At 41.0% G+C, this 24,350-nt stretch overlaps 1 protein-coding gene and 1 pseudogene across 7 annotated transcripts in view; one reads left to right on the top strand and one right to left on the bottom strand.

Annotated features, from left to right (window-relative positions):
* The window catches only part of LOC132482953 (lysine-specific demethylase 6A-like), a 168,865-nt gene extending 149,610 nt beyond the window's left edge, over nucleotides 1-19,255 (bottom strand). For 5 of the 7 annotated variants that reach the window (XM_060088225.1, XM_060088218.1, XM_060088222.1 and 2 more), the window contains exons 1-3: nucleotides 18,702-19,255; nucleotides 18,447-18,510; nucleotides 11,386-11,494 (exon numbers count right to left, since the gene is read on the bottom strand). In XM_060088225.1, the coding sequence (XP_059944208.1) occupies nucleotides 11,386-11,494; nucleotides 18,447-18,510; nucleotides 18,702-18,853 (325 nt within the window). In that variant the 5' untranslated portion in view covers nucleotides 18,854-19,255. Of the gene's footprint in view, nucleotides 1-11,385; nucleotides 11,495-18,446; nucleotides 18,511-18,701 lie in introns of those variants that run through there. The other 2 variants (XM_060088221.1, XM_060088224.1) reach the window with 2 other exon arrangements.
* LOC132482944 (shieldin complex subunit 1-like) lies at nucleotides 4,301-4,472 on the top strand (annotated as a pseudogene).
* Nucleotides 19,256-24,350: the final 5,095 nt, after the last annotated feature.

Raw genomic sequence — 24,350 nt, 5'->3', positions numbered from 1 at the left:
TACATTTAAATTAAAATTAAAAGGAACTTGCCTAAAAACAGAAAGCAAAATATTTCTTAACCTGTTTCTCCTAACCACTAGAACAGGGGTCCCCACCCGCCAGTACCTGTGCGTGGTCTGTTAGGAACTGGGCTGCACAGCACGATGTGAGCAGTGGGCGAGTGAGTGAAGCTTCCCATCGCTCACAATACTGCCTGAGCTCCACCTCCTGTCAGCATCATGGTGAGTTGTACAATGCACAATAATGTAATGCACTTGAATCATCCTGAAACCATCCCCATCCCTGTCCATGGAAAAACTGTCTTCCACGAAACCAGTCCCTGGTCCCAAAAAAAGGTCAGGGACCACCACACTAGAACATTCTCTTCTCTACTGATTTGCTGTTTCTATCTGGATACTAGAACATTCAATCAACTCATACCCACCTTCATCACACTAACAAGGTCTTAGAAATTCTTCATAACTAACACCCGCCATGTATATAACTTATCCCTTATATTTCTCCAGTCTAACAGAAATTCAATGTTATTCAGCACTTGGACTATTACAATTTTACAGCTCATCATCCTCTACTCAACCCATTTATCACTGCCTACTTAAGCTTTCTGAAGTACAGCTGAGATACAACTCAACTCCCCACAAAAAAGTTTTTCACCACCTCTAAAACCATTCACCTTCAGTTTTCTAGTTGTGAAAATCCTATTTATTTTCTAAAACCCAGTGTGAAATATCACTTCCCTATAGCCTTTCTTGGTATATAAACTCAGTGCTACTTCTCTCTACATGCTCATGTAATATATCTGTGCAATTTTAGGCCTCTTCATTATATTAATTTTTTAATGAAATGCTGTGTACAAATGCCCTATCATTGCTACCACAACACAGTACTTAAAGATAAACAGGGCTTAACATTAATAGCCAAATGTTTAATATATTTTAATTAATAAATATAATGGATAAAACAACTGTGCTCCCTCCATACAGAAAAATATTATTCAGCCATAAAATAGTCAAAAAAATCAGACCGGGCTTTCCTGGTCGCGCAGTGGTTGAGAGTCTGCCTGCCGATGCAGGGGACACGGGTTCGTGCCCTGATCCGGGAAGATCCCACGTGCCACGGAGCGGCTGGGCCCGTGAGCCATAGCCACTGAGCCTGTGCGTCCGGAGCCTGTGCTCCGCAACGGGAGAGCCCACAACAGTGAGAGGCCCACGTACCGCAAAAAAAAGAAAAAGAAAAAAAAAAAAATCAGACAAAGGTATGTCACTGATCAAATAAAATTTATATTTTAAGGCAGGACAAGAGAATTTAAGCATAAAATTCTCTCTGTGTGTCCATTTGGACCTCCTCCCTCTATCCCTAATGTGCAGGGTGCAACCTGCATTACACATTAACCAGACCTTCTTAAAGACTGGAGTGCCTGCTGAACCACAGGGATAATTTTTTTCCAGTCTTCTAATGCTAGCACATGTAACTTAAATAATAGTGTTCTTTCCAACTCTGTAGGGGTCCATGCTAACTTGCTGCTACCTTTATATGTGCTTACCTAGACTACACATCCTTGGTGAACTTTATGTAAAATGTCAGTATGCTATGTGATATATGATCTTTTGTCTCCTTTGTCTTGAAAATGTATTATGACTCTGCCTTCGACTTCTAATAGAACACTTCTCAGAGTGTCTGTCTCCTGGGTTATAATCCTCGATTTGCCTCACATAAAATTATTTGTTTCTTCTTAATTTGGTTATTAATTAAAGTTTCATCGATATTTCCTTGGTGTGGTTGGCAAAATAACAGAGATGGGACACCTGGAGTCTACCCTGAACCAGAGATTGGTACCAGCACAGGCCCTATGCCCCACCCCCATTCTCAGTATTCCTTAGATGCTTTAGTGAGTTCTCCTGATATCCAAAAACATCATTCCTTTAAATGATGTCCTGAATTTTATTCGAATTGGTTTTCCTGGGACTTGGAGTCCTAAGGGGATACCAGTATGTTTCCTGGGCAGGGACACAGGGGAAACTGTAAAGTGACCTGGGTTGGCCGGCCTTTTTTGTTTAATTTGTCTTAAATTGGAAAGATTATACATATATGGTCTGAACTGTTTGCTGGTGAAATGACAGACTGACCCTGCTCAGCTCAAAATAACAGAGGCTTTTGTTCCTTTTAACCACAAGGAGTTCTCAGCTAACTGAGAATCTAGCAGAAGTGTCTGAGGATCAATCCTCTGCCATGTACTGGTCCTACAGGAGATCCCACTACAACCACTAAGTAAATTCGGGGAGGGGGTAGGGGGAGACACGGACACGAGGGCACATGTACAATAAGGCTGATCACCTATTGCTCTGAGCACCCACAGCAGTTTTAGACTGTTGGAGGGAGAAATCAACACATATAAAACACTTGAACCACACCCAAGGGTACTCCTTGGGGAGCTAGACTCAGAAGCAGCTGATCCATCACACTGTCCTCAGAAAGTTGCTCACATCACATCTGACTTGGGCTCCCAAATAGAAACGGTGTCACAAAGGACAACCAGCTCACTGACAGACAGCTGCTCACTGGAACTCTAGCTGTCTTCATGTACAATGGAAACGGAGCCAGTGCTTGCAAGCATTTGTCTGAGCTATTAAATAGCCAGGATTGAGCGCTTTTGACATGCCAAAATTATAGAAAAAACCAAATTGATAAAACATCTTTTCAAACTTCTGACCTTGAGAGAAAAAAAATATTCCTAGAAGAAAGCTCTTAAGTAAACACAGCAAACATCACCTGACACTACAGTCTTGGCTCAATTACTAAAACCTAAAACTGATATTTCAGGGCCTCTCACCATCTGAGATGGCCCACACTCTGTCTGTGGAGTGTTTCTCCCAAGGCCATTCTTGCCTTTTGAGATGGACCAACTTCTATCCATGGAATGTGTACCTCTCTAAATAAAACCATTTCTTCCTATCACTTTGTCTCTCACTGAATTCTTTCTATGATGAAACATAAAGAAGCTGAGCTTCATTAAGTCCTCGGGCCAGATGGTGGAGAAGGACAGGCACTCACTCCCCCTTGCGAGAACACCAGAATCAAAACTAGCTGCTGGACAGTCATCAACACGAAGACACTGGAACTCACCAGAAAAGATACCCCACGTCCAAAGACAAAGGAGAAGCCACAATGAGACGGTAGGAGGGGCGCAATCACAGCAAAATCAAATCCCATAACTGCTGGGTGGGTGACTCACAGACTGGAGAACACTATACCACAGAAGTCTACCCACTGGCGTGAAGGTTCTGAGCCCCACGTCAGGCTTCCCAACCTGGAGGTCTGGCAACGGGAGGAGGAATTCCTAGAGAATCAGACTTTGGAGCCTAGTGGGAATTGATAGCAGGACTTTGACAGGACTGGGGGAAACAGACTCCACTCTTGGAAGGCACACACAAAGTAGTGAGCGCATCGGGACACAGGGGAAGGAGCAGTGACCGCAGGGGAGACTGAACCAGACCTACCTGCTAGTGTTGGAGGGTCTCCTGCAGAGTCTGGGGGTGCCTGTGGCTCACCGTGGGGACAAGGACACTGGCAGCAAAAGTTCTGGGAAGTACTCCTTGGCGTGAGCTCTCCCGGAGTGCACCATTAGCCCCACCAAAGAGCCGGGTAGGCTCCAGTGCTGGGTCACCTCAGACCAAACAACCAACAGGGAGGGAACCCAGCCCCACCCATCAGCAGACAAGCAGATTAAAGTTTGACTGAGCTCTGCCCACCAGGGCAACACCCTGCTCTACCCACCACCAGTCCCTCCCATCAGGAAACTTGCACAAGCCTCCTAAATAGCCTCATCCACCAGAGGGCAGACACCAGAAGCAAGAAGAACGATAATCCTGCAGCCTGTGGAACAAAAACCACATTCACAGAAAGATAGACAAGATGAAAAGGCAGAGGACTATGTACCAGATGAAGGAACAAGATAAAACCCCAGAAAAACAACCAAATGAAGTGGAGAGTGGCAACCTTCCAGAAAAAGAATTCAGAATAACGATAGTGAGGATGATCCAGGACCTCGGAAAAACAATGGAGGCAAAGATCGAGAAGATGAAGAAACGTTTAACAAAGACCTAGAAGAATTAAAGAACAAACAAACAGAGATGAACAATACAATAACCGAAATGAAAAATACACTAGAAGGAATCAATAGCAGAATAACTGAGGCAGAAGAAGGGATAAGTGACCTGGAAGACAGAATGGTGGAATTCACTGCCATGGAACAGAACAAAAAAACAGAATGAGGAGGTGGCTGCTGTTGCAGGGCGGACTATGGCAACTCAGGAAGCCACTCCAGGAAGCCCATCAGATGAGACGAATGCTCTGGACATGCCATCAGATTATAACATGACAGAGACCTAGCCAGGAGGCCAACACTGAGGCTTTTACTTCTGAGAAAGCCCTTTCTATTCCTTTCTCCATTGATGTGGATCCAGCCCTGTGACTGACAGGGTCTTAGTGCTCCAGCATGGTGTCAAGCTTTTGTCCTGGACGTTCAGGACTTTGGACCACAAGAGACCTCCTGGCCCCAAGTAATATCAATCGGCAAGAGCTGTCCCAAAGATCTCTGTCTCAATGCTAAGACCCAGCTCCACCCAACAGCCAGCAAACTCCTAGTGTTGGATGCCCCATGCCAAACAACTAGCAATACAAAAACACAAGCCCACCCATTAGCACAGAAGCTGCCTAAAATGATACGAAGTTCACAGACACCCCAAAATACATCACTGGACGTGGACCTGCACTGCAGAAAGACAAGATCCAGCCCCACTGACCAGAACACAGGCACCAGTCCCCTCCATCAGGAAGCCAAACAAGCCACTGAAACAACCTCATCCACTGGGGGCAGACACCAAAAACAACGGGAACTACGTACCTGCAGCCTGTGAAAAGGAGACGCCAAACACAGTAAGTTAAACAAAATGAGAAGAGAAATACGCAGCAGATGAAGGAGCAAGTAAAAACTCAACAGACTAAACACATGAAGAGGAAATACACAGCCTATCTCAAAAAGAATTCAGAGTAATGATAGTAAAGATGATCTACAATCTTGTAAATAAAACGAAGAAAATAAATGTTTAACAAGAACCTAGAAGAACTAAAGAGCAAACAAACAATGATGAAAAACACAGTAAATGAGATTGAAAATTCACTAGAAGGAGTCAATAGAATAACTGAGGCAGAAGAAGGGATAAGTGACCTGGAAGATAAAACAGTGGAAATAACTGCCACAGAGCAGAATAAAGGCAAAAAGTAGGAAAAGAATGGGGGACAGCCTAAGAGACCTTTGGAACAACATTCAAATTACAGGAGTCCCAGAAAAAGAAGAGAAAATAAAAGGGTCTGAGAAAATATGTGAAGAGATTATAGTTGAAAACTTCCCTAACATGGGAAAGGAAATAGTCAATCAAGTCCAGGAAGTGCAGAGAGTCCCATACAGGACAAATCCAAGGACAAACATGCCAAGACACATATTGATCAAACTATCAAAAATTAAACACAAAAAAAGTATTAAAGGCAGCAAAGGAAAAGCAAAAAATAACATAGAAAGGAATCCCCATAAGTTTTTTTTTTTTTGTTGTTGTTGTTCTTTGTTTTGTTTTTTTTGCGGTATGCGGGCCTCTCACTGTTGTGGCCTCTCCCGTTGCAGAGCACAGGCTCCGGACGCACAGGCTCAGTGGCCATGGCTCACGGGCCTAGCCGCTCCGCGGCATGTGGTATCTTCCCGGACCGGGGCACGAACCCGTGTCCCCTGCATCGGCAGGCAGACTCTCAACCACTGCACCACCAGGGAAGCCCGGAATCCCCATAAGTTTAACAGCTAATCTTTCAGCAGAAACTCTGCAAGCCAGAAGGGAGTGGCACAATATATTTAAAGTGATGAAAGGGGGGCTTCCCTAGTGGCACAGTGGATAAGACTCCATGATCCCAATGCAGTGGGCCTGGGTTTGATACTGGTCAGGGAACTAGATCCCACATGATTGCCACAACTAAGAGTTTGCATGCCACAACTAATAGTTCACATACCACAACTAAGGAACACAACTGCTGCAACTAAGACCAAGCAAAACCAAAAAAATAAATAAAAATGAACATTTTAAAAAATCGATGAAAGGGAAAAACCTACAACCAAGATTACTCTACGCAGCAAGGATCTCATTCAGACTTCACGGAGAAATTAAAACCTGTATAGACAAGCAAAAGTTAAGAGAATTCACCACCACCAAACCAGCTTTAAACCAAATGCTAAAGGAACTTCTCAAGGCAAGAAACACACAAAGACCTACATAAACCAAACCCAAAACAATTAAGAAAATGGTAATAGGAACATACATATCGATAATTACCTTCAGTGTAAATGGATTAAATTCTCCACCCAAAACTAAAAGACTGGCTAAATGGGTACAAGAACAAGACCCTTATATATGCTGTCTACAGGAGACCCACTTCAGACCTAGGGACACATACAGACTGAAAGTGAGGGGATGGAAAAAGGTATACCATGCAAATGGAAATCAAAAGAAAGCTGAAGTACCAATTCTCATATCAGACAAAATAGACTTTAAAATCAAGACTATTACAACAGACAAAGAAGAACACTACATAATGATCAAAAAATCAATCCAAGAAGATATAACAATTGTAAATACTTAGGCACACAAGATAGGCATACCTCAATACATAAGGCAAATGCTAAGTAAGAGCCATAAAAGGGAAAATTAACAGTAACAAAATGTTAGGGAACTTGAACACCCCAATTTCACAGAACATCTAAGATGAAAATAAATAAGGAACCACAAGCTTTAAATGACTCATTACACCAGATGGACAAAACAAAAACAATTCTAAGAAGGAAGTTTACAGCAATACAATCCTATCTCAAGAAACAAGAAACACCTCAAATAAAAAACCTAACCTTACACCTAAAGCAATTAGAGAAAGAAGCACAAAAAAAACCAAGTTAGCAGAAGGAAAGAAATCATAAAGATCACATCAAAAAAAAATGAAAAAGAAATGAAAGAATCAATAGCAAAGATCAATAAAACTAGAAGCTGGTTCTCTGAGAAGATAAACAAAATTGACAAACCATTAGCCAGACTCATCACTAAAAAAAGGAGGGACTTCCCTGGTGGCACAGTGGTTAAGAATGTGCCTGCCAATGCAGGGGACATCGGTTCGAGCCCTGGTTCAAGAAGATCCCACATGCCTAAGAGCAACTAAGCATGTGCACAACAACTACTGAGCCCATGTGCCACGACTACTGAAGCCCATGCACCTAGAGCCCATGATCCGCAACCAGAGAAGCCACCACAACGCGAAGCCCATGCACTGCAAAGAAGAGTAGCTCCCGCTTGCCGCAACTAGAAAAGTCCGCGGACAGCAACAAAAACCCAACGCAGCCGAAATTTAATTAATTTTTTTAAAAAAGAAAAAAAAGAAGACTACTCAGATCAATATAATTAGAAATGAAAAGGGAGAAGTAAAATTTGACACAGCAGAAATACAGATGATCGTGAGAGATTACTATAAGCAACCATATGCCAATAAAATGGACAACATGGAAGAAATGGAAAAATTCTTAGAAAACCACAACCTTCCAAAACTGAACCAGAAGAAATAGAAAATGTAAACACACCAATCACAAGTGCTGAAATTGAAACTACGATTAAAAATCTTCCAACAAACAAAAGCCCAAGACCAGATGGCTTAACAGACGAATTCTATCAAACATTTGCAGAATATTTAACAAGTTTCCTCCTCAAACCCTTCCAAAACATAGCAGAGGGAGGAACACTTGAAAACTCATTGTACAAAGCCACCAACACCCTGATACCAAAACCCGACAAAGATGTCACAAAAACAGAAAACTATAGGCCAGTATCACTGACGAACATAGATGCAAAAATCCTCAATAAAATACGAGCAAACAAAATCCAAAAACATATTAAAAGGATTATACACCATGATCAACTGGGTTATCCCAGGAATGCAAGGATTCTTCAATATATGCAAATCAATCAATGTGATACACCATATTAACTGAAAGATAAAAATCGTATGATCATCTCAATAGATGCAGAAAAAGCTTTTGACAAAATTCAAAACCCATTTATGATAAGAGTTCACCAGAAAGTAGCCATAGAGAACCTACCTCAACATAATAAAGGCCATATGTGACAAACCCAGAGGCAACATAGTTCTCAGTGGTGAAAAACTGAAACAATTTCCTCTAAGATCAGGAACAAAAAAAAGGTTGCCCACTCTCACCATTATTATTCAACAAACTTTTGGAAGATTTAGCCACAGCAATCAGAAGAAAAAGAAAAAGGAATCCAAATCGGAAAAGAAGAAGTAAAACTGTCACCGTTCACAGATGACATAATACTATATACACAGATAATCCTAAAGATGCTACCAGAAAACTACTAGAGCTAATCCATGAATTTGGTAAACTAGCAGGATACAAAATTAATGCAGAGAATTTTCTTGCATTCCTATATACTAACGATGAAAAATCTGAAAGAGAATTAAGGAAACACTCCCACTTACCACTGCAAGAAAAAAAATAAAATACCTAGGAATAAACCTACCTAGAGAAACAAACTGCATACAGTTTTCTGTATGCATAAAACTATAAGACACTGATGAAAGAAGTTAAAGACGATACAAACAAATGAAGTGATATACCATGTTCCTGGATAGGAAGAATCAACATTGTGAAAATTACTATACTACCCAAAGCAACCTACAGATTCAATGCAATCCCTATCCAACTACCACTGGCATTTTTCACAGAACTAGAACAAAAAATTTCACAATTTGTATGGAAACACAAAAGACACCAAATAGCCAAAAACATCTTGAGAAAGACAAACGGAGCTGGAGGAATCAGATTCCCTGACTTCAGAGTATACTACAGTTACAGTAATGAAGACAGTATGGTACTGGCACAAAAACAGAAATACAGATCAATGGAACAGTGTTGAAAGCCCAGAGATAAAACCACACAATTATGCTCACCTTACCTTTGAAAAAGGAGGCAAGAGTATACAATGGAGAAAAGACAGTCTCTTCAATAAGTGGTGCTGGGAAAACTGGGCAGCTACACGTAAAATAATTAAATTAGAACACTTCCTAACACCATTCACAAAAGTAAACTCTAAATGGATTAAAGACCTAAATGTAAAGCCAAACACTGTAAAAGTCTTAAGAGGAAAACACAGGCAGAACACTATGACGTAAATCACAGCAAGGTCCTTTTTGACCCACCTCCTAGAGAAATGGACATTAAAACAAATAAACAAATGGGACCTAATGAAACTTAAAGGCTTTTGCACAGCAACGGAAACCACTCCATTGCCAACAAAATGAAAAGAACCCTCAGAATGGGAGAAAATATTTGCAAATGAAGCAACTGACAAAGGATTAATCTGCAAAATATACAACCAGCTCATGCAGCTCAATATCAAAAAAACAAACAACCCAATTCATAAATGGGTGGAAGACGTAAATAGACGTTTCTCCAAAGAACATATACAGATTGCCAACAAACACATGAAAAGATGCTCAACATCAGTAATTATTAGAGAATGCAAATCAAAACTACAATGAGGTATCACCTAACACCGGTTATAATGGTCATCATCAAAAAATCTACAAACAATAAATGCAGGAGAGGGAGTGGAGAAAAGGGAACCCTCTTGCTCTGTAGGTGGGAATGTAAATTGATACAGCCACTATGGAGAACAGTATGGAGGTTCCTTAAAAAACTAAAAATAGAACTACCAAACGACCCAGCAATCACACTATAGGGCATATACCCTGAGAACACCATAATTCAAAAAGGGTCATGTACCACAATGTTCACTGCACACCTACAGCATGTGCTCCACAATGAGAGAAGCCACCACAATGAGAAGCCCACGCATCGCAAGCAAGAGTAGCCCCCCTCTTGCCACAACTAGAGAAAGCCCGTGCGCAGCCAAAAAAAACAAAAAAAAACAAAAAATAAAGAAAGAAAAATATATGTTCTCCTTTAAAAAAAAAAAAATCAGTAATCTTGGTGTTCCGACTACCTGTTCTTTGCTGCAAAAACTCCTATACACCTGGGCTCCCAACCTTTTCTCTGTGAAGTCATCTCTCAGAGTTATCTGAGATGCTGTGCCCCAGGCTTAAGTCCTCAGTTTTTTCAATCAAATAAAACGTAACTCTCAACCTTTTGGTTGTACATTTTTTAAGTCAACAGCTCAAACTTAGAAAAGATTATCAGTATTACCATACAATGCTATGAATAAATATCAGATTTTCAAATATTTCCTAACTTAAATGGAAATTTTTTTTAAACTCAAGAACAAAAATGAGAAATGCTGTTTGTGTTTTAGTACAATAAAAAATATATTTGGCCTAAGGTCTTGTGATACAGAGCTCCTAAGATACTTGGAATGACCTGAGTGAAGAGTGTTTTTGTTTTTCTTAAGAGACACTTTTGATTCACTTAATGCTAATGAGATGACTTAACAGCGAGCCCTTAGGTACCCTCAGGATGAGGCAGGTAGGTGGGAGAAAGCGTGCAGATTAAGCTCTACAATAAATTCCTGGAAAGTGAGATTTGATGCATCCAATTCCTCAGGGACATAAGTTCCTGAGCTCAGGAAACTTCCAGACCTCATCTATGTACCTCTTCATTTAGCTGTTCATTTGTATCCTTTACAATATCCTTTATGGTAAATTGGTAAATGTTTCCCTGAGCTTTGTGAGTCATTTTAACAAATAAATCTAATTCAAGGAGGGGGTTTGGGAAACTATGATTTACAGCTGGATCATCAGTAGGACACATGACAACCCTGACACAACTGGCTTCTAAAGAGGGGCAGTCACATGGGACTGAGTCCTTTACCTGTGGGATCTGTTTTATCTCCAGATAAATAGTGTCAAAATTGAGTAAAATTTATAGAACAGTGACAACTGGAAAATTGCTTGATGGTGTTGGAAAACATGCCAGGGTTACTCTTCCAAAAAGTTCCACATTTGTATTTATAGATGAAAATATCAAATGACATCTCTTTCTGTCATAAGGTTTTAAACACGGATTTTCACAAAGGCAAAGCACACCAGCAACGCACATGTATGTTGTTATGAATTTTACAGAATGATCAAATTTATTGAATATTTACATGGAATTACATAAAATTTTCACATTTCCATATACTCTACTTTGTTTCTCATTGCTTGTTTTGTTTGAGCTTAGAAGAAATTAAACAACAGTTCTAAGTGCCTTGATAAAAAGTAAAAGCAATTACATTTTTATATCACACAAACATAAATTAAGAAGAAATTTTAAAAGAGAAAAAGATTACCTTTTGGATAATCTTCCAATAAGAGGTTGAAGTGACCTAACTGACAAAAGAATTCAGACTCCACTTTTCCTTCAGCTTTTAAGATTAAAGATTCATAGCAGCGAACAGCCTAGAAATGAAAAATATAAGTATTAAGAAAAAGGTAAAATCCTAACTGCATTCTTTCTGAGAATGCATATACACCCCATGAGATTACATGAGAAATCAAAACAATCAGTGTCAGCTCTAGCACAGAAACAGTACTCAATTTCTCTCAGAAATTAGAAGAAACAGCTTTTTAATTACGTATTAAAGGAGCCACTGCTGATGAACAAAGTGCTCTCCCATATGAAAAAAGGGGGACTAAAACCTGCCAAATAAGATAACTTAGGAGTTCCCTTAATGACTTTAACTGTATAACTAAATTATAACTTTGATTTTTGTTCACATAACAAAACTACTCTCAAATAAACACAAGCAGAAAGAACTTTCTTGAATTTAGGGAGCTAATAACTACATGTAATTTTTGAACATTTGAAATGTAGCAAGTCCAAATTGAGATGTGCTGTAATTGTAAACTATACAACAGATTACAAAGACTGAATACAAAAGAGTAAAATATTCACTAACAATTTTATGTTAACCATTAAATTAAATAAAATATATTACTTAATTTCATGTTTCTTTTTACTATTCTAATACAGTTGTTATAAAATTTAAAAATCACAAAAGACATTAAAATATTGTGCTTCACAACATTTCTACTGAACCAAGTTGCTCAACAGTAGCTACCATCTGTACTGATCAGCTATCTTTGCAAAGAAAGGCTAGCTTTTAGACCACCATACACAATTTAGTGTATTCTTCCTGGAATATATGTCAATTGTTTACTTACTAATGCCCTCATATATTTCAAACATACTAACTTGAATATTATCCCACCCCAATACCCACAAACACCTCTCACACTTTTATTAGAGAAAAAATTAACATTTAAAGAATCCCCCTTTTTTTTTAACTTCAGCAGTCTGCAAAAAGAAGAAATGATTTATTAAAAACATCGTAAAGAACAGTGTTCTGCAGAGTTGTCACTAATGATGGGAAACTTTTTCATGTATTAAGACACGGAGGGGAGTTCCCTGGTGGTCTAGTGGTTAGGTTTCTGCACTTTCACTGCCATGTCCGAGGTTCAATCCCTTGTCGGGGAGCTGAGATCCTGCAAAGCTGAGTGGTGTAGACAAAAAAAAAAAAAAAAAGATATGGGGAAGTCATTCTGGCTTTTAGATGGTTCGGCCTAAACTTTGTGTGAACTAAAACAGCCTGACCTATTACCTATCAAACACACATAGCACATCTGGTTTAACCATTAACATAAAGAATTTCATGTTCAAAGGTAAGGATAAAAAACTCCCTTACTATATAGTGTCCATGTTAACACTCCCTGGAAGACAAGGCTCGCTTCCCAAGGTCATGCTGTCCAGCTGTATCCATCTCTTTTGAAACCTGGAAGGAATGTAACCCTGTCATGTTTGATATGTTCTTTGTTCTGATAAGGTGTAAGACTGTGCTGAAAACCATGCTTCAAGGAACAGTTCCTCAGAGCTACTGAGAGGCTACCCTGGCACCTGTGCTAGAGTTCTCAGTTTGGCCTGAATAAAACTCTTTTCTAGTGCTTCCCCGGTGGCGCAGTGGTTGAGAGTCCGCCTGCCGATGCAGGGGACACGGGTTCGTGCCCCGGTCCGGGAGGATCCCACATGCGGCTGGGCCCGTGAGCCATGGCCGCTGAGCTTGCGCGTCCGGAGCCTGTGCTCCGCAACGGGAGAGGCCACAGCAGTGAGAGGCCCGCGAACCCCCACCCCGAAAAAAAAAAAAGCAAAGGTTAATGTCAAAGAAACATCCGAAGTGGAGTCCGATTTTGCTCTTCCCTGTTACAATTCCCCACTGTCAATGTCCATTCCACAATATTGTGGAAAAAGGGGTGACAATAGTTCTAACTGCTTCGTAAGATGGATCTTTCTGAAAGTGCCCACCATTGGTGCCAGTTGTTCCAAATGTTGAGATTTGTCTTCTTTTCTTCCTCTTTGGAAAATGTCTACTTAAACAATATTCACAACCTGAAAGTTGAGATTTATGTTTTATTCGGCAGGAATTTTTTTAGGACTTCAAACCCAGGAGGCAGCATCTCAAGTTAGGAAATTTAGCGCTTTTCTACGTATGGGAATATGCAAGCGTCTGGGCTCACTGAAATCATTCCTTTGATATACACCTCAGCTATCTGGGGCTTGTATCCTATATTTTCACATCCTGAGTTTCCTCACAGCTCAACTGAGGGAGTGGCTGCAGTCTGATGGCTGCTAGATGGCAGTTATTCTCCTTCCTGAGTTTCCTCAGGGCTTATGGGCTCACGATGGAGGGCTGCGAATCTCTGATAACTGATACAGCAGAAAGCATTCCATTCCTCAGGTCTTCCCCTCTTGGTTAGGAATCTGACCAATATTTGGGAGACATTTCATGATGAAATTCTGTCCCACAACTGGCAGGCTCATCTAAGGTCAGGCAAAAATTGTTGATATGCCACTCCAGGTATTAATTTTCAGATTAGGCCCTATCAATAATTAAAGATTCTCTGGATCCTCTAAATAGTCTAATATGATCCAGGAGATATTTTCCCTTGTTGCTTCTTCCCATACCTAGAATCACACTATTACAATTATTTTACATTATAAATGTAATCTATTTAATCTATTTCCTCAAGATGTTAGCCATCGTCTATTTTGTATGGAGGCCTGGTTACACACTACGTACTGTAAGAGGCAACAATCTCATAAAATAAACAGGATAAAAGTAATGCCGCTAGGGACTTTCCCTAGAGGCGCAGTGGTTAAGAATCCACCTGCCAGTGCAGGGGACAAAGGTTCGAGCTCTGGTCCAGGAAGATCTCACATGCCGCAGAACAATTAAGACTGTGCGCCACAACTACTGAGCCCATGAGCCGCAACTACTGAAGCCTGCTCACCTACAGCCCATGTGCTCCACAAGAGAAGCCACCACAATGAGAAGCCTGCGCACCACAACGAAGAGTAGCCACCAGCTCGCTGCAACTAGACAAAGTCCGCACGTAAATAAATAAAGCAGCTAGTAACATTAACAAAGTCATAATGCATCAGGGAGACACAAACCACAAACAATTTGGAAACAAAGAACAAATTAAAGCAATGATTAGCATAACTAGTTGTAATCCAGTTCCAATAAAATATCAAGTCAGGAGAGCCAGCTGGAGAGGCCAAATTCTGGCAGGGTCAGGTACAGAGAAAAAGATAAATGCTTAATCTTTGTTCACAAAGAAATACTTTATAAGAAGAAACGCTTTCTGGAAAATAAAGATTAAAGCTAGTATATTTCCCAAAGTCATAAACTTATAAATCATATTCATCAGTTCATTTATTCCTATGTAATTAACTCCCATTAATGTGGATAAAATTATCAGGTTTCCTATTAGTTTTGTCATTTGTTACCCAGCCCAGTGGTATTATCTAAAGGCTATAAGAAACTTTTATTTGTTAAAGTTTCCTTTTTACGACACTTCCTGAAGATGTGACAGTTTTTTGCAAAGCATTACCTCAGCTGCCTATGAATGATGAAGGTCTTAAAGAGGCAAGGTTAAAAATTATTACAATTTTTCTTGGCAAAGAAGTTTATCCAAATTGCTGTAACTTACAACATTTTAAAATAAAGATTAAAATTGTAACATTATACCAGGACATATGTTAATTTCAGGAACTTTACATAATTTCTAGAAGGTCTATATTAGTGACATTTACCATACAGTATAACCTATGAATATTTATTACTCATTTGACAATTCTTCCCATGTAATTTAACATACTGAACAAACCTATCTTTCTTTGGGATGTTACAGGAGCCCTTTGAAACATCCTAAAGTTAGCCAGAGGCCGAAAGAACTTCATTAGAATTTGATTTAGGAAGTTTTGTCAAAACACAAAAACAAACAAACAAATATATATATATATATATATATATATATATATATCTCAAAGGGTCTAGAACACTCAGTCAGATAGGATCATAGGTCACTGAGAAACAATAGTTACTTAACCAAAGTAACAGTAAAACATTTCAAAGACAAATACAGAACTGATCACTTCAAAGGTAAAGAAACTTAAAACCTGTTATCAAAGGCAGTTCAACATTTTAAGAAAACTTGTCCTCTTAACAGAGAGAAAAGCCAAATTCAAGTTTTGCACCAGCTTACTTTTAAAAATTCATTTACTCAATTAGGTTAATCTCAGCCTGACCATGCATAAAACTTCTTTTACTCAAAATGTACCTCGGGCTTCCCTAGTGGCGCAGTGGTTGAGAGTCCGCCTGCCGATGCAGAAGACACGGGTTCGTGCCCCGGTCTTGGAAGATCCCACATGCCGCGGAGCGGCTGGGCCCGTGATCCATGGCCGCTGGGCCTGCGTGTTCGGAGCCTGTGCTCCGCAGCGGGAGAGGCCACAACAATGAGAGGCCCACGTACCGCCAAAAATATATATATATATACCTCTCTTACATACTCTATGCTGACATGTTTTATTATTTTCAGTAGCTTTATATATGGTTTTTTTTTTTTTTCTTTTTTTGCGGTACGTGGGCCTCTCACTGTTGTGGCCTCTCCCGTTGCGGAGCACAGGCTCCGGACGCGCAGGCTCAGCAGCCATGGCTCACGGGCCCAGCCGCTCCGTGGCATATGGGATCTTCCCGGACCGGGGCACGAACCTGTGTCCCTGCATCGGCAGGCGGACTCTCAACCACTGCGCCACCAGGGAAGCCCCTGCACTTAAGTTACTTTAATATTAAGGTTAATGAGTCTTCATTAGGAAGAGGTAGGAATTCACAAGTCACAAAACTAAATGTTAATCAAGTTAATTTATTTCCATTTCACTCAAAACATTTACAGTAGTTTAACAAAATGTAACATTACTCAAGCATTTTATGAAGCTACAAATCTTCCAGATACAATGAAAATTCAAGCCTTCTCACTATTAAAATGTTACTGTAATTTGAGAAAGACATGCTCACCTTCACAATTAATAATTGAAGACAGTTCCTTAAAATTTAAACCCAATACTGCACAGTATCTTAACAGTTCATACCAAATTCCTATCCAACATTTAGCACCACTAACTGAGAATTTATCTGAACTCATGCATATGGATATTTAAAGTTCTGAACACATAAAACATCACAATACTTTTTTTCTTCATTATCATAACCAAAGTCATAGATTTGCCCATTCTTTTCCAAATTACCGTCAGTATACTCAACTTGACCAACCCTAAATTAAACACTCAAGTCACACTGCAGTATAAAATAACATTCTGGGAGGGTGGGAGGGAGCGAGACACAAGAGGGAAGAGATATGGAGATATACGTATATGTATAACTGATTCACTTTGTTATAAAGCAGAAACTAACACACCATTGTAAAGCAATTATACTCCAATAAAGATGTTAAAAAAATGAAAATTAAACCACAATGAAATACCACAGCACTCTCACTAGAATGAGTTAAATAAAATGCCTGAAAAAAAATAAATAACATCCCTCTAAGGTCAGAATTTTTTCAGTCTACTGCAATAACTTTGAAAATAAAATACATACTCAATTTTTTTAAAGAATAACAATCAAGAACAACAATCACTGCTGCTTAAATCGTATCAGAGCTACTCAATATTTATTTTGCCAGTGACAATTTTAATGGAGCAACTATTACCTACATGATGAAAGTTTAATTCAAGTTTTATCAAATGGACTAGATTTAGTGAAATAATTATTACAGTTCAGTTCGTGGTCATTATTTGCCTTTAATACAAAAGCGCGATTAACAGAAACAGGTAACAGAAAGTTGATTACACATATTCAAACTAAAGATAAGAATCATGGCAGGAAAAACATCTTAAAATGAAAATTATGTAATATTTCCTTTTCAATTGCATTACAAACTATGAGAAATCCACAGCTATCGATTTCAGCTAGAAAAAAATATCTAATGGAAGCAACATTTGTTGCATAATTACCAAGTTTTATGGAACCAACTAACAGAAAATATTTTAACCAATTTTTCTCAGGAGACAGAAAATGCCAGAGACTGAAAACTCGAGGGCCTTTGTGCAATCATCTACTTAAGGTTAACTAAATGGACTACAGCACATTCGATGTTTATGAATGCTGCTGTAAAGCTTGGTAACGATACAAGAACTCTACTTTTAAACAATAGTGCTTAGCTTTTATTGAGCACCATCGAGCTACACAAGCCGACGCAAAGGCCTACTCATTGCTACTCTTTCCTTGTTTTTATCTCCTCCCTCCCTCAAAGCTCGCCTCGTCATTTCTCCACCCACTATTTCCCGCCATCTTGGCCGACAGGGGCAGCCATTAACTAAATGACAATCTCAACAACTTTTCACACAAATAAACAGGGAAAGCTCCCTGGTCTCTGTCAGACACAAGAAACAAGCCTCCAGAAACAACATGATCATAAAATGGCATTCACAGCAATATTCTCTGCAGCTAGACCCAAACAAGTAAACAAATCACGTAACTTCAGATCAAACACTTATCTATCAGTATATTGGTCAAATACCCAATTTAAACTCTTGACCGCTCTAAAGTACTGCACATTACACATTCTGAGAACAAGGATGTAAGAAAGCTTAAAACGCTAAGCTAAAATTAGACGTCAAAGAAAAAACTGCAAAAGAAAAAAACACCGCAAGTGATATAACACTGAAAAATTTTAAACTGCACACATTCAGGATCTTGTGATGCTAAAATGCAGACATAATTTGAATTTTCTATCGAAAATGCCCCCAAACAACTGTTACGCCTGGTCACAAAGCGCGGCCCTCTCTGCTTCTCAGGCTACGACTCAGAATTTCGCAAGGCAGCAAGCGAAGTATTTTTTGCAAAAATAATTTTTCACTTGCGACCACAGCGAGGTCTGATCCGCCTCAGGAGCCGCGGGAGCCAAAGCCCACAGAGAGTGAAGGAAGAACACTGTAGGTCCGAGGTTGCCTTACCTTGACCAATAGGGTCTTAGTCCTGGCGCCATCTTCGTGAAGGCTCACGAACCCAAAGAGTCGACTATGGGAAGAAAACACGCGACTTGTTAACGCTCGGGTAAAGCCACTGACCCGTCCCTTCCCGACCCCAAGGCTCCGACAGCAGCGACCGCTGCCTGGGGGCCGCCACCGGAGGCAACCCGAGCTCGGGTCTCCCAGAAGAGCGGCTCCAGCCCGTGCAGAGGTAACTGGGTGAATGACTGCGGTCCGTACCTGTCCAATCCACTGAGTGCCTCACTCTCTTCGGCTGTCAAGCTGAGGGACCCCTCCTTGGTCTCGCTGCTCGGTTTTACCGCCGCCATTTTCTTTCCCTCATCACCAAAAGCAGCGGCGGCAGTAGCTACCGACACTCCGCAAGATTTCATGTAAACGCAATAAATGTAAAACTCCCAACGCTGAAACCTGCCAACCCCCAGTCCAGAGCTCGAAAAGACGCCCTAACCTCGAGAGACTGGCAAACTAACTTTACCACCACCACCACCTTCTCCAGTACAGGTGGCGGCGACGAAAAATCCAAGGTGACAGCAAAAGCAGGGGATGCGGAGCTAGGCTGCGGGAGTCACATCGCGCGGTTCGTGGTGACAGCAGAAAAAGCGGAACCTCGCTGTAATGGAAGAATTTCTTAGAATCACAAACTTCGCCAGCACCAGCACAAAGTTGTTGTAACCGTAGCACAGAGTGAGAAAGCCAAGTCGCCGTCGCGTCCGCACCCCGAAAGCCGGGCGCCGCCAATTGATGCGAACGGTTCTTTTCACATGACCTTTGTTGACTTACGTCAGTTGCGGCTCCACAGAACTTGCTAGATACCAGAGGCCGCCCCAACCAGGGAACGGAAGGGGAGGAAATTCCCGCTGGTAATTGGTTAGCTGACGCGTCAGTTGCGAAAAGGGTAGTCACCAGATTTAGCAAAACGTTCGGGTGTTTAAATTACGCTCTTGTTGAAAAGGGAGGGTCCGGGCCTTGCTACTCTGTAGCCCAGGTGACCAAGGAAGGCAGTGGTGGCGACTGATGAGATCAGGAAGTGCGTCCTCGAGGCGGACTTAAGTGCTCCTCGAGGACGGATAGATCTACTTTACCTGTCCCTTAGCACGAGGTATTACATGGCGGTGGGACTCCTTAGGGGCTAGTTCACATTATTTGCAACTAGTGTATGGCACTGATCTCCGCTCCCAGAACCGGAGATTTTGTCATCTCTGGGAAATAACGACCCTGCCGCCCGGACTCTCCCTGCCCCGTTTCCTTTCAACCTTGTGGTAACAGAAGAGGTTAAGGACCTTAAGATTTCAGCCCACGTACGAGTCAGGAGGGAATGAATAGTCTTCCCTCGGTCTCCTGGGGCCACCCAATGGCACTCCACACACTGTTGCTGTCTACTGCACTTATCCCAAAGTGGGGGGTTAATCCGAGCTGCTGTAAATAAATACTATAGTTATGAGAAAAACTAGGCCTCTAAAAATTACTCTTTTCCAAAGGAAAGTTGCATAATAATATTTCATGTAACAGATCTTTTACTGTACCTCCACTCGTTAAGGGTAGAAAAATGCTAATTTTTAATAGGTATCTTAAGAAATACCTGATTTTATTTGTTGGGGATAAATAAATTTCCCTTGGTCTAAAATAGACGGCGCCACCAGGGAATTTCTGAAATTTGTGTCATTGACATAAATAAGCATCAATAAGAGAACTAAATACTGATTTGCAATTGAAAAGTGGTAAAGGGCTTCCCTGGTAGCACAGTGGTTAAGAATCCACCTGCTAATGAAGGGGACACTGGTTCCAGCCCTGGTCAGCAAAGATCCCACGTGCTGTGGAAGAACTCCGCCCATGCGCCACAACTACTGAGCCTGAGCTCTAGAGCCCGTAAGCCACAACTACTGAAACCCATGCGCCTAGAGCCCATGCTCTGCAACAAGAGAAGCCACCACAATGAGAAGCCCACACACCGCAATGAAGAGTAGACCCCCACTCACTGCAACTAGAGAAAGCCCACGCACAGCAAAAAAGACCCAAAACAGCCAAAAATAAATAAATAAAGTAAATAAATTTATTTTTTTTTAATTGATAAAGAGCGAAGAGTGAGCAGACTTTCAGTTTGAAATTTTTTGCTGTAAAAACAATTTGCCTTTTGTTCTAAGCTAGAATCTTTTGAGGTGCAGGTTTATGGACAATAATAAATGGTGTGATCACTTTATTTCCCTTTATTTTATAGCTAGAAAAATAGTCAATTGTGGGTTGCCCTGTGTTACTGGGGTTATAGGTTGGTCCCATTTTTTATGGTTCCTTTCCATTTTTACTCCAATTCCTTGAAGCATCGGTCAAGTATCCTATTATATTTCTCTTTTAAAAAAGGGGGTAGGGGAGGGAAGAGTAAAGAAAGGAAGGGCAACCTTTAATATAAACGGTATTCCAGTAAGTAATACCAAATAGATGATTACTGCTTTTCTCAGCTTTTGGTTTTCCTTTTTCTTCTCTGTCCGACAAGCACACTTTTCTCTAATTACATGTCTTCTAACATTCTCTGCCTTCTTTTCATTATTGTTAACCTTTGTCTACCTGCTTTTGTTTATGGAATGGAGACTGCTAGTAACCCTAGCCCTTGAAAAATTTCATACATGAACTCATTGACAAAGTTCCAGGAGATGGCAGCGTAATCTCCAAAAATGCTTTTGAGCAGCAGACAGTGACTTCCTGTGCTCAGCATTAAGGTACTAAGCTTTACAGTTGAGAGCCAGCAGACATGCTTAGGCATCACTAACTGCTCCCTGACAGACCTGAATCTCTTCACCTCTTCAGGAGCAAAGTGTATATGGTATCATCTCTAAATAAAACATGCTGCGAAAGTGAGACACTGATAGGCCTTTCAAAACCATAGAAGCAAACATAGAAAATGGGCAAGTAGAAAACCATCTACAAATTTGGGGATTGTAGCCATCATTTCATTGGAGATGGAAGAAGTGCTCACGGAATTTTGTTAGCTGCCAGCAATAAAACAGGAAATGTTCAGGATAAATAGGTAATAAATTTTAAAATGCTTTCCAAAATTTTACTGTTTAATTCCATGATTTACTGAACATTTACCAAAAATAAATCTCCTATAGGCCACCCTGCTCCCATGTCACCCTTTCTTGGGAAGCTGTATAAGTAAATTCTGCAATACAGAGGATGATTGCTATGAAATTTACCCAGATTTTTGCAGAGCTTACCAAAGAGGCATTTGCGGCAGGCTAAAAGAACCAGGAAGGTTCTTGCAAAAGAGGAGGTGGATAGGCAGAAGCTGTGGGTGGGGGTATGTGTTGCAGGCAGAGGCAAAAACATACCTGTAAAAACACATAAGCCAGAGAATGTCAGGATTCTGGTAAATTCAAGAATTTACTCAAGAACTTGAGTATGGCTGTGACCAAGAGAATGAAGAATCTTGAGTTTGTAAATAAGCAAGACCACGAAGAGTCTAGAATGGAACACTAAAGAATTATACCAGAGTTTATAGTGAGCTACTAATGGCTGTCAACCATTCTTTTAGTATTAAAAGGCAACTTGCACTGGAAAAATATAATGCTGTGGTTATTGTTTCTCCTTTTTTAAACAGAGGTTTCTTTTTTTTTTTTTTTTTTTTGCGATATGCAGGCCTCTCGTTGTTGTGGCCTCTCCCATTGCGGAGCACAGGCTCCAGACGCGCAGGCTTAGCGGCCACGGCTCACGGGCCCAGCCGCTCTGCGGCATGTGGGATCCTCCCGGACCGGGGCACGAACCCGTGTCCCCTGCATCGGCAGGCAGACTCTCAACCACTGCGCCACCAGGGAAGCCCCTAAACAGAGGTTTCTTTTCACTGAGCTCAGAGATGGCTCAGAGCTGGTACCATGCTCAGTAAGTATTGGCAAGTTGGCTGACAGATATTGCTAGATACCAAAACACTTTTAAGGTGCCCTTAGTTCTTGGGCTCTGAGCTTCCAGAGTCAATGAGAGCTTTTAGCTCTCTCCAACCCAAAATCAAGTCTCAACTTTTATGATTAAAAAAAAAAATTGGAGGTTTCCCTGGTGGCACAAAGGATAAGAACCTACCTGCCAGTGCAGGGGACACAGGTTCGAGCCCTGGTCCGGGAAGATTCCACATGCCAAGGAGCAACTAAGCCCGTTCGCCACAACTACTGAGCCTGCGCTGTAGAGCCCACGAGCCACAACTACTGAGCCCACATGCCACATCTATTGAAGCCTGCACACCTAGAGCCCATGCTCCGCAACAAGAGAAGCCACCACAATGAGAAGCCTGTGCACCACAACAAAGAGTAGTCCCCACTCCCTGCAACTAGAGAAAGCCACATGCAGCAATGAAGATCCAACACAGCCAAAAATAATAAATAAATAAATTTAGTTTAAAAAAAATTAGGAATCATCCAGTCTCATGATTAACCATGTTCTTTGGAGCTCCAGGCTCCTCAGCCCTCAGAGATGGTGGAAGTGGAGAAAAGGGTGTTGTTTAAAGAAAGATTAGTACAGAGCAGTGTTGCAATTATTTGTTTTATAAAAGGGGTAAAGGGAACACTCTACATAAGGTCTAATTTAAGAACAGTGTTCTTCTGCTTGACAAGAGTTTTATTTATTTTATTTATTTATTTTAATTTTTATTTATTTTCGGCTGCGTTGGGTCTTTGTTGCTGCGTGCGGGCTTTCTCTACTTGCAGTGAGAGGGGGCTACTCTTCGTTGCAGTGAGTGGGCTTTTCATTGCAGCGGCTTCTCTTGTCGCGGAGCATGGGCTCTAGCCGCGTGGGCTTCAATAGTTGTGGCAGACAGGCTCAGTGGTTGTGGTGCACGGACTTAGTTGGGATCCGCAGCATGTGGGATCTTCCCGGACCAGGGCTTGAACCCATGTCCCCTGCATTGGAGGCAGATTCTTAACCACTGCTCCATCAGGGAAGCCTGAGAAGAGTTTTTAAATCGCATTCATTGTACATACAAAAGAACAGATCCTGGGCTTCCCTGGTGGCGCAGTGGTTGAGAGTCCGCCTGCCTATGCAGGGGACACGGGTTCGTGCCCCGGTCTGGGAAGATCCCACATGCCGCAGAGCGGCTAGGCCCGTGAGCCATGGCCGCTGAGCCTGTGCATCCAGAGCCTATGCTCCACAACGGGAGAGGCCACAACAGTGAGAGGCCCACATATCGCAAAGAAAAAAAAACCAAAAAACCAGATCCAGCTAGGTCAGGTGACTAGCCCAAGGCCACCTGGCCAAATAATGGAAAGATCACTTGGACTAGATCACCTAAATGTGGAAATTTTCAAAATAAGAGATCATAAATAAAGCTTTAATTTTGTTAACACACGAAATGCTGCCAGTAGTATTTCTCATACACACACTCTCTGATAGTCCTCTGACAGGATGACTAACAGAAGAGATTTTCATTGTATGTAACAAGGTACACTGAGTATCCTGAAAGACATTCTGCCTCAGAAAAATAGAAACTCAGTTCTTTAAATATTAGGTTTTTCTCAAAATAATGTAAGGGCAATTCTCAGTGAACAAGAAAAAAACATACTGACATCATCTTTGTTACTGCCTTGCAGACTCTGCAACAAAGAGCAAGGGAGAGTAGGGGCAGCTGTCCCAAAATCTAAGGAGTGTTATTTTAATAACAAGACAAGAAGAAACAAAGATCCTTAAAAAAGGGTGGGGGGAGGGCTTTAAAAGTCAGTTAGTTAGTTAGTTATACGTATATTTAATAGAAGAAAATGACTGGAAGAAGGAAAGACAAGAGACCACGTTGGTGATGAGGAAACTTATTATATAACATTTCTTTAGGGTGGGAAAATAAGTCTTGCATGAGAAGAGTTGTAACCTATGTTTGTCCTTACAAAGTCAATAAAAATT

This window comes from Mesoplodon densirostris (assembly GCF_025265405.1).
Source record: "Mesoplodon densirostris isolate mMesDen1 chromosome Y unlocalized genomic scaffold, mMesDen1 primary haplotype SUPER_Y_unloc_1, whole genome shotgun sequence".
Classification (NCBI taxonomy): Eukaryota; Metazoa; Chordata; class Mammalia; order Artiodactyla; family Ziphiidae; genus Mesoplodon; species Mesoplodon densirostris.
This window is presented reverse-complemented; position numbering and strand designations above follow the sequence as displayed.